At 41.2% G+C, this 10,173-nt stretch overlaps 4 protein-coding genes across 7 annotated transcripts in view; 3 read left to right on the top strand and 1 right to left on the bottom strand.

Moving 5' to 3' along the window:
• The window catches only part of LOC104734289 (two-component response regulator-like APRR7), a 4,245-nt gene extending 822 nt beyond the window's left edge, over positions 1-3,423 (top strand). Inside the window, exons 1-6 of one of the 3 annotated variants that reach the window (XM_010453827.2) lie at positions 415-640; positions 815-979; positions 1,272-1,446; positions 1,532-1,979; positions 2,092-2,764; positions 2,888-3,422. In XM_010453827.2, the coding sequence (XP_010452129.1) occupies positions 467-640; positions 815-979; positions 1,272-1,446; positions 1,532-1,979; positions 2,092-2,764; positions 2,888-3,007 (1,755 nt within the window). In that variant the 5' untranslated portion in view covers positions 415-466 and the 3' untranslated portion in view covers positions 3,008-3,422. Of the gene's footprint in view, positions 1-414; positions 641-814; positions 980-1,086; positions 1,111-1,271; positions 1,447-1,531; positions 1,980-2,091; positions 2,765-2,887 lie in introns of those variants that run through there. The other 2 variants (XM_010453829.2, XM_010453828.1) reach the window with 2 other exon arrangements.
• LOC104734287 (serine/threonine-protein kinase CDL1) lies at positions 3,780-6,108 on the top strand. The gene is made up of 5 exons (XM_010453824.2): positions 3,780-4,056; positions 4,454-4,644; positions 4,728-4,917; positions 5,023-5,414; positions 5,504-6,108. The coding sequence occupies exons 1-5, from the start codon at positions 3,948-3,950 to the stop codon at positions 5,765-5,767; spliced, it is 1,146 nt and encodes a 381-aa protein (XP_010452126.1). The 5' UTR covers positions 3,780-3,947; the 3' UTR covers positions 5,768-6,108.
• LOC104734288 lies at positions 6,175-8,882 on the top strand. Of its 2 annotated transcripts, XM_010453826.1 has the most exons (2): positions 6,175-6,896; positions 6,987-8,882. In XM_010453826.1, the coding sequence occupies exons 1-2, from the start codon at positions 6,470-6,472 to the stop codon at positions 8,708-8,710; spliced, it is 2,151 nt and encodes a 716-aa protein (XP_010452128.1). In that variant the 5' UTR covers positions 6,175-6,469; the 3' UTR covers positions 8,711-8,882. The 2 variants fall into 2 exon arrangements, with proteins under 2 accessions (XP_010452128.1, XP_010452127.1); XM_010453825.1 differs by having other exon boundaries at positions 6,175-8,882.
• The window catches only part of LOC104737802 (probable mediator of RNA polymerase II transcription subunit 37c), a 3,716-nt gene continuing 2,544 nt past the window's right edge, over positions 9,002-10,173 (bottom strand). The window contains exon 3 of the mRNA XM_010458063.1: positions 9,002-10,171. Coding sequence (XP_010456365.1) covers positions 9,190-10,171 — 982 coding nt within the window. The 3' untranslated portion in view covers positions 9,002-9,189. The remainder of the gene's footprint in view (positions 10,172-10,173) is intronic.

Below are 10,173 nucleotides of genomic sequence, written 5' to 3'. Positions count from 1 at the left end.
CTGCTGGACTGCAAATTCCACTCTCGCAACAAACATCAGCAACTGTTTGTTGGGAAAGGTTTCTTCATGTGAGAACCATTAGAGTTCTTCTTGTGGAGAATGATGACTGCACTCGTTATATCGTTACTGCTCTTCTTCGTAATTGTAGCTATGAAGGTCAGTTTTTGAACACTATGACTCAGCCTGATCTATATCACCATTAGTTTTGTTTGGTTGATTGATTATTATTAACTTTTGTCATGGCAGTTGTTGAGGCTTCAAATGGGATACAAGCTTGGAAGGTGTTAGAAGATCTAAACAATCATATTGATATTGTTCTAACAGAGGTGATCATGCCTTACTTGTCTGGTATCGGTCTCTTGTGCAAGATTTTGAACCACAAATCTCGTCGGAACATCCCTGTCATCAGTGAGTTTTTTTTTTTTTTGTACCTGGTTGAGTCTTCTCTAGCTTTTGTTGGAAGTAGATGCTTTTAACTACATTCCACTGTGAGATTTGTGTTGCAGTGATGTCATCTCATGACTCAATGGGGCTGGTCTTTAAGTGCTTATCGAAAGGAGCAGTTGACTTTCTTGTTAAGCCAATAAGAAAAAACGAACTTAAGATCCTTTGGCAGCATGTTTGGAGGAGATGCCAAAGTGTATGTCCTTGCTCATATATGATTAATTCAAAAAGATTTGGTCTTTGTGTTCGGGTTTTTATCCATTTAGGGTACAACTGGTGATAAGTAGTAAACTAGAAAGTCTTTGTCTAATTTTGGGCTGGTATCTTCTTTTTGGTTTCTCATGGTTTTTTCCTTCTGTCCTGTTCACAGTCTAGCGGTAGTGGAAATGAGAGTGGAACGCATCAAACTCAGAAGTCTGTGAAATCAAAGAGTATTAAAAAATCTGATCATGATTCGGGAAGCAGTGGTGAGAATGAAAATGGGAGCATTGGCCTGAATGCTAGTGATGGAAGTAGTGATGGGAGTGGCGCTCAGGTAAGACGAGTGTGCAATACCAATAATCAAATATAGATATCTGATAAGTTACCCTTTTGAAAAATTCTTCACCGTAAATGGTAGGGGTCGGATGATCGAACCACGCATGTGCACTCAGATGCTTGTAAATGGTGGAAGCGCTTAACTAATCAATTGTAGAACTCAATGATGTTTAACTTAGATCTTTTCATTGATAAACTGGGTGAAAAATTCTAGTTCATTCTGAAGTTTATTTTGCACATGTTTTATTTTTCAAACTTAGATTGATTTTGATAATACTCCTTTTACTCAGAGCTCTTGGACAAAAAAAGCTGTGGAGGTTGATGATAGTCCACGAGCGGTATCTCTATGGGATCGAGTCGATAGTACTTGCGCCCAAGTAGTACATTCTAACCTCGAGGTTCCAAGTAATCAGTTGGTTGCAGCACCTGCTGATAAGGAGACCCAAGAACAGGATGAAAACTTTGGTAGGGAAAGGAAGCTGTGATTTCTCAGTTTTTTACATACTTAAACATGATATTGAATGTTTTTCTTCATTCATCATTTTTGCAGAAGATGTCACAATGGGTAGAGACTTAGAGATCAGTATTCGTAGAAATTGTGATCTGGAACTGGAGCCAAAAGATGAACCCCTATCTAAAACTCCTGGCATTGTGAGACAGGATAATTCATTTGAAAAGAGCTCTAGTAGATGGAAAATAAATGTTGGGAAAGGACCATTGGATCTCAGTAGCGAAAGTCCTTCAAGTAAACAAATGCATGAAGATGGAGGCTCGGGTTTTAAAGCTATGTCTAGCCACCTTCAAGATAACAGAGAACCTGAGGCGCCTAACACTCACTTGAAAACTGTAGATACAAATGAAGCTGCTGTCAAAAATTCCGAAGAGCTTATGCACGTTGAATATAGTTCAAAGAGACATAGAGGAATTAAAGATGATGGGACATTAGTTAGGGATGACCGCAATGTGCTGAGGCGTTCAGAGGGATCAGCTTTCTCAAGGTACTTTCTTAGAATCATTAACACATTTTAAAAGCTCTGTTTTTTCTTCAATATACAACCTTTTTGAATACCATACTGAAGAAGTATGGGATCGACTGTTGGACTTGTACAGGTATAATCCAGCCTCAAATGTAAATAAGCTTTCTGGCGGGAACTTAGGAAGCAATTCGCTTCATGATAATAGCAGCCAGGATCTATTAAAAAAGACTGAAGCCGCATGTGGTTGTCATTTAAACATGAACGAGAACGAGAGTCTCCCCAATAATCACCGCTCACATGTTGGTAGCAATAACTTTGATATGAGTTCCACTACTGATAATAACGCATTCACAAAACCAGTAGCTCCAAAAGTAAGCTCAGCAGGATCTTCATCAGTCAAGCATTCATCATTTCAACCTTTACCCTGTGATCATCATAATCAGCATGCCTCCTATAATCGTGTCCATGTCGCTGAGAGGAAGCTACCTCCTCAATGCGGATCCTCAAATGTGTACAACGAAACGACTGAAGGTAACAACAACACAGTGAATTACAGTGTGAATGGAAGTGTATCAGGTAGTGGTCATGGAAGCAATGGGCCATATGGAAGCAGCAATGGTATGAATGCTGGAGGAATGAATATGGGTGGTGATAACGGTGCTGGCAAAAACGGGAATGGCGATGGTAGTGGAAGCGGAAGCGGAAGTGGTAGCGGAAACGTGGCGGATGAAAATAAGATCTCTCAAAGGGAAGCTGCTTTGACAAAGTTCCGTCAGAAGAGAAAAGAGAGGTGCTTCAGAAAGAAGGTGAATTCTTGATCAAACCACTTGACTGTTTAACAAAACCAGTATTTGTAAATTTTGTCAAATGTTTTCAGACGTTTAATGGATGACTTGGTTTGCTTATAAAATGATTCCTTATCTTCTCAGGTACGATACCAAAGCCGGAAAAAACTTGCGGAACAACGCCCTCGTGTGCGTGGCCAATTTGTCCGTAAAACAGCGGCTGCAACGGACGATAGCGACATAAAAGACATTGAGGATGGATAGCTAACGGAAAAAAACCCAAGTATTTCTCATCCCTGAAAACATGAGTAATGTGCTCATCATCTATCTTATATATATCTTATCTGTCACATGTTTTAACATTTTCCCTTCAAAGTCTGATTCTTTTGATACTACTACTACTAGTACTATTCACGAAACAAAGAGACGACGACATTTGATTGTTTGCCATTGGTCGTTGTCTGGTGTGGTTTGTGAAATTAGGACGAAGGGTTCGGTTTCATAAGTTCCAGGATGTAGTGGAAGAAATATCTTTGTAGATGTCGTAAACTTGTAAAAACAATAACACCACTTGTTTGTATTTTATATTTTTGTATAAGCTTTGCTTTTTGGAGCCGAACGCAATACGGTGTCACATTTGTACCAGCATTATCTCTTGTAATATAAATGTGATTTAGCTTTATATGTTGTAATTTTACTAGAATAAAGCTATTTTAGTTTCATCTTTAAAAATACTCTCTTTTCAACACCAATTTAGAAAGGAAGAATAATCTTTTAGAATCAAATGATTGGAAACTATCATGGACATGGTGACCACGATTGTTGCTTATTCATCATGTTCTGTTCAAATATTTACCTCTTTTTTGTGTTGACCTCTTTTGGAAGAAGATGAAAAAATTACATGGGGTAGTTAATATTGATTTTTATTTGTCTTTTTTTTTCTTTGACATTAAAAGTTTTATTTGTCAAAAAAGTCAAATTATAATATCACAAATATTAAATAAAATAAAATAAAAAGAATGGAAAATTTAGCGATTGGAGCCGAGATTGGCTTGGCGTGCTCGTTTTCACATTTTCAAAGTTCTCAGCTTCTCTCTCTCTCTTTTGCTTTCGAGATCATCGAACGCAATCAAAACGAAGAATCAGTTGAAGAGGAAGAAGAAGAAGAAGAAGAAGAAGAAGAAGAAGAAGATCGAGAAGCTTAATGGGCTGGATCCCGTGTTCTGGGAAATCGAGCGGGAGGACTAAGACTCGCAGAAACGGTGACCAAAATCTCAACAGGAAGTCCTCTAATAGTTCTCTGTCTACTTCAGGTAAGAGGGTTTCTCACACTACATCCTTTTAATTCTGGCTTTTAAGCTTCTCAAGCTTATATTTTTGTAAACTTTTAATCTTTGATCATTACTATGCATTCCGCTGAGGCTAATGCTGATTAGGGTTTTTTACTTTTTCTTTTTGTTCCTTCTGATTTCAGTAGCTTCAGACTAGTCTGATTCACACTCTTAGTTGTATTTTTGACCTATATTAATGTGTTATTTGCATGCCTCTTTTGCGGGTTGATGTTGTGGATTTATGTTATTCTGATGAAAGCTAAAACGGGACTTTGATTTGTAAAGCTTTGATTTTTGCTCCTGCGATGTAAAGTATTGATCTTTAGACACTTCTTCTCAGCCTGTGTTGATTAATGATTCCGCTTTCTTTTTTTGGTAGAGAAATCTAAGGTCAAATCGCCCTTTAGTGACAAGAGTGAATCCAAAAGTAAAGGCTCTGATCACATTGTGGCACAAACGTTTACCTTCTCTGAGCTAGCTACTGCCACAAGAAACTTCAGAAAAGAATGTCTTATAGGAGAAGGAGGGTTTGGTAGGGTTTACAAAGGATACTTAGCCAGCACTGGCCAGGTTCGTTATTTTTTGCTTGGTGTCCTGGTTTTAACCTTTTTAGTAATGAACGCTTACTTACTAACTTTGTTTTTCATTCGTAGACAGCGGCTATCAAGCAACTTGATCATAATGGTTTACAAGGAAACAGGGAGTTCCTTGTCGAGGTTCTCATGTTGAGTCTTCTTCATCACCCGAATCTTGTTAACTTAATAGGATATTGTGCTGATGGAGATCAACGGCTTCTTGTCTACGAGTACATGCCTTTAGGTTCACTGGAAGATCATTTGCATGGTATGCGCTTCTAACACCCCTATGGTTACTCTTCACTTATTAACTAATGCATAGGAAACGAACCTCTTAAAGTTTCAATCTAGCAATGCTTTTTCTTTTTTCCAGACATTTCACCTGGGAAGCAGCCACTTGACTGGAACACCAGAATGAAAATAGCTGCAGGTGCTGCAAAAGGTCTGGAGTATCTGCATGACAAAACCATGCCACCAGTGATCTATCGAGACTTGAAATGCTCCAATATTTTGCTCGGTGATGACTACTATCCAAAGCTATCTGACTTCGGGTTGGCCAAACTTGGCCCAGTGGGTGACAAGTCTCATGTGTCGACTCGGGTTATGGGAACATACGGATACTGCGCTCCTGAGTATGCAATGACAGGACAACTAACACTCAAATCAGACGTTTACAGCTTCGGTGTTGTTCTGTTGGAGATTATAACCGGTAGGAAAGCAATAGACAGTTCAAGATCCACTGGAGAGCAGAATCTAGTCGCATGGGTAAGGAAGAAAAAGAATTGGGAACAAAACTTTGTTTTCTCTGTAGATGTTTCCTTCTAATTGAATTCTATGAAATGCTCTCTTTTCAGGCAAGGCCTTTGTTTAAAGACAGGAGGAAATTCTATCAAATGGCTGATCCAATGCTTCAAGGTCAATACCCACCGCGAGGGTTGTACCAAGCACTCGCTGTAGGAGCGATGTGCGTGCAAGAGCAGCCAAATCTTAGACCTCTCATTGCTGATGTTGTCACTGCACTCACTTACCTCGCCTCCCAAAACTTCGATCCTATGGCTCAGCCAGTCCAAGGCTCCCTTTTCGCTCCTGGGACTCCACCTAGATCAAAGAGGGTCTGAAAACAATCCAAAAGAATCGCAATACCGTGTGAGTTATTTACCCTAGACTGATCCCGGGCTGTCTTTTTTTATCCGGATGGGTTTCAGACTAAAGTATGAAAGTATATCGTAGATATTTGTAAGAAAAGAGAAAGAGAGAGTTACAAAGAGAGGCCGGTTTATAATGTTGTTATAGGTGATGGTCTTCAGAAGTAATGTTATGTAGCATTTGCCTTTGAAATGTGATAATTTATCATTATATTGTATTGAGGAATGTTTCTGTTTTCATTCCTGAATTATTGTAATATATATACTACAGCTCCAAAACTCTTTAAAGGTTAGAGATTTTGATTGTATTACTACCATCTGTGTTAATGTAGTTTCTACAGCCCTCTCTCAGTCAAAACGATCAAAGGAAGCAAAACATGAAATTTTCCAAAACCCCAAAGATGGACAAAATTCAAGTTGACAAACAAAGAAACATCAGCTGACAAAAAACCTCGTAAGAGGAACAAAACTGACTCGGTCTGGTAGTCACGGATCACGCACGAAGCTTAATCCTTAAAAGAAAGAACTTTCTTCTGGGTTAAATCCCAAAGTTGACCAAACTCATCATAGACACACAAGACAAGACCACACTCCCTCTCCTCTCCATGGAGTCAACAAAAAGAACATCTTTCCGATCAAAGTCTTGAGAAAGGAGAAAGAGAGAGAAATCAACTGATGGGTAACCTCAGGTGCGACTCCCATGGCGAATTGAACGACGCAGAGTTTAGTAAACCATTGCCTTCAATTGGTTTATACGTTGCTGCAGCTTCACTGATCTGCGGACTAGCCATGGCCGCAGATCTTCTTCACGGCTTCCGACACCGCAAGTTCTGGTTCCCCTGTAAGTTCTTCTCTCTCAACGCAACTTCTCTGACCTTCATCGGCGTCGGGATCAAACTCTCTGTCGATCTCAACACTTCGATGCCGAGTCGCCACGACCAGTTGTCTAAACTCAGTAGCAGCGTCTTCGTGTGCACCGTGATGGGTAATTCCATGCCATCTCTGGGTATTATGGAGAACCAAGATCTCCTCATGAATCTCATGGCTTTAGGGATTCTTGTTATCACCGACGTTGTCAACATCTGTATCCAGTTAGGCACAGGTGCCATCTATGTCTTTAAAGAAGAACACTTTCTTGTTCTGCTTCTCATGCTTCTTATGCTACTAATCTTGAGCTTCTCGGCCACTACAGTCCCCACCACCAAAAGAATCTTGGAAACCAAATACAAGAAGAAGTACGTTGCCTTGCAGTGTCCTTTGGCTACAGAGAGGACAACAGTAGCTAAGAGGATTCAGCAAGATTTGTCCAAGTTCTGGATGATGGCTCACACCAGTAGCCCTCAATTCGTTATGGCTCGTTCTGTCACGTGCACTGCTTCTGGCTTCTTCTGTCTCTTGAGTGCCGTTACGTTAGGTGAGGCCATGGTTCGATCGTATTTGCTGAGACCGAGGTCACTCGGCTTCTGCCACGGAGACTCTGATTACAAATGGTCAACCTTTTTGGTTCTTGTATGCCAGACTAGTGCAGTAGCCATAGGGACTGTTGCTCCTGCCATCAGATGGTTCACGGCTGTGAATTTTCACTGTCCGATAAGAGGGGAGAAGTCTTACAGAGATGAGTTTAGAGTAGAGAGTTACTGGACACAATGGTTCTCTGAGAAGAAACAACGTCCCTTAAGCCTTTCGATCCTCAAAGACCGTAGCTGCAGGAAGATTGCACACGATGCAAAACGCTGGATACTGGATGTATGCATAGGAATACAGTATGTTATCGTGTTTGCAAGCAAAATTATCCGTTACATCTCGGTCTACTGTGTAAGTAGAATCTTGATCTGCTGTTATTTTGCAGTCAGAGCAAGGGGTACTGTTTCTCACGTTGTTGAGTCAGAGAGTTCAAATCCAAGCTCGAGACAGGAGCTTGCGAGGTTTGTCTTGCATCTTGAAGGAGAGGACGAGATGGTGGATTTGATGGTGCGGAACAACTGTGAGGCCACGGATCATTGGATAAAGAACGGAAGAAAAAAGCAACCGATAAATTTGATAGAGCTTTTGGAAGCAACAACACCCGTTTCAAAAGGATTTGAAGGGATTCAAGAGTTTGACAGCAACGAGGTGGCTTCTCTTGCCGCATCTGGTGAGCCACCCAATTGTTGGGCTCTCCCGCTGGTAACACTTGCAACCATCGTCGTTGCTCTTCCCAATGTCAAGCCTTGCTCCATGGAGAAGTTGCTTAATGCTGTCAATGAGGCCCTGGAATCTGTCAGCAAGTTTGAACACATTTTAGATACCGGAGGAGAGTTAGCTAACCTCAGGAAAGCTGCTGAGGTAGTTTGGCTAGGAGTTGATCTCTATCATAAATGGTTTGATGTGGATCTTCGGAAACTATCCAAGCAACAACCAAGTCCAGAAGAAGCACTTAGGGAGATCGTGGAAGTCGCAAAGAAAGAGTTTGCAGAGTCGTGGCAGATGAACCTAATGGCGTGCATGAAGCACAAACCCTCTCATTGGCCTATCAAGACTCTAGCGGTCAATTCCATGTACCGGATATGTCAAACCATTCTCCACAATTACGAATCAAGAGACTACGGAACAGGGGAAGCCCTGTTAAAAAAGCTGGAAACCACAATCTCGGACATAGTTTCAGGTTGTTTTTGCAATGTAGGGCAAGTGATATCTATCAAGTGTTTGGTGACAGCTGTAGAAGTGAGGGAAGAATCAGTAAGAGGAGCAGCCCTGCATCTCGGAAAAACAGAGAAGATTATAGAGATTGTAGAGAGAAGATGCTTACCTGAATTGAAATGTGATAGGATGAAGAACATCGATGAATGGAGATCATTCTACAAGATTAACTCTTCTGACTGTAATAACAAGACAGTTTCACCCGACTTAAATGAGCTGTGCATCTTTGTTGAATGATTTGCAGACTTAAGAGTATGAAGTGTTGCAGACTTGGTTTATAATGTTGTTTATAGGTGACGTCTTCACATGTATTATTGTTATGTAGCACATGCTTTGAAATGTGACAATAAGCTTAGTGTATGGTTTCTTCTTTGTTGAAATCAGGATCTATTTGATCTTCATCCTCTAAGGCTCTCGGTGTGTAGTTCCTGGTTTGTGAAGCACAAAAGGACACCAGCTTCAGAAATTATCCCCAAATTACAAAAGGAAATTAGGATTCTGATTTCGGGAACAAAAAAAAAGAAGGAAAGTTCAACTAGAGAAATTTTGATAAGAAAGGACCCAAGTCCTAAGCAGTTACAATATCACTAAGCGTTTTAAAGAGAAAGGGTCACCAGACAACAATAAACAGAGAGTTACTTACTTTGGCTCAGATAAAAAAAAAAGATAAAATCATAAAAAAAAAAACCAACATAAAACAATGACTAAGAAACAACTTAGTCGACTTCCTCGATCTTGGGGCCAGCACCACCTGAGGCAGGAGGAGCTTCATCGTAGTTCATTCCAGCAGCTCCAGGACCACCAGCTCCTCCTTGGTACATCTTAGCGATGATCGGATTACAAACACCCTCCAACTCCTTCATCTTGTCTTCAAACTCGTCAGCTTCAGCCAATTGGTTACCCTCAAGCCATTGGATTGCTTCGTCAATCGAGTCCTCAATCTTCTTCTTTTCTGCAGCTGGAAGCTTCTCACCGATCTTCTCATCACGGATGGTATTCCTCATGTTGTAAGCGTAGTTCTCAAGAGCGTTCTTGGCTTCAACCTTCTTCTTGTGCTCCTCGTCCTCAGACTTGTACTTCTCTGCTTCTTGAACCATCTTCTCGATCTCATCCTTAGAAAGGCGACCCTTGTCATTCGTGATGGTGATCTTGTTCTTCTGTCCGGTGGTCTTGTCCTCAGCAGATACGTTGAGGATACCATTTGCGTCAATGTCAAAGCAGACGGTGATCTGAGGCACACCACGTGGAGCCGGAGGGATTCCGGAGAGCTCGAATTTACCGAGAAGGTTGTTGTCCTTGGTTCTGGCTCTCTCACCTTCGAACACCTGGATCAACACGCCGGGCTGATTGTCTGAGTAAGTGGAGAAGACCTGCTCCTTCTTGGTCGGGATGGTTGTGTTTCTCTGGATCAAAGTGGTCATGACACCACCAGCAGTTTCAAGACCGAGGGAGAGAGGAGTGACATCAAGCAAGAGAAGGTCTTGAACCTTTTCGTTTCCTTCACCGCTTAGAATAGCTCCCTGGACGGCTGCACCGTATGCAACAGCCTCGTCAGGGTTGATAGACTTGCAGAGCTCTTTACCATTGAAGAAATCTTGGAGAAGCTGTTGAACTTTGGGGATACGGGTGGAACCACCGACAAGAACAACTTCATGGACTGAGCTCTTGTCCATCTTAGCATCACGGAGACACTTCTCAAC

The sequence above is a fragment of the Camelina sativa genome, chromosome 13, assembly GCF_000633955.1.
Source record: "Camelina sativa cultivar DH55 chromosome 13, Cs, whole genome shotgun sequence".
Classification (NCBI taxonomy): Eukaryota; Viridiplantae; Streptophyta; class Magnoliopsida; order Brassicales; family Brassicaceae; genus Camelina; species Camelina sativa.
Note: the sequence above shows the minus strand (reverse complement) of the source record. Positions and strands in the feature narration are given on the sequence as shown.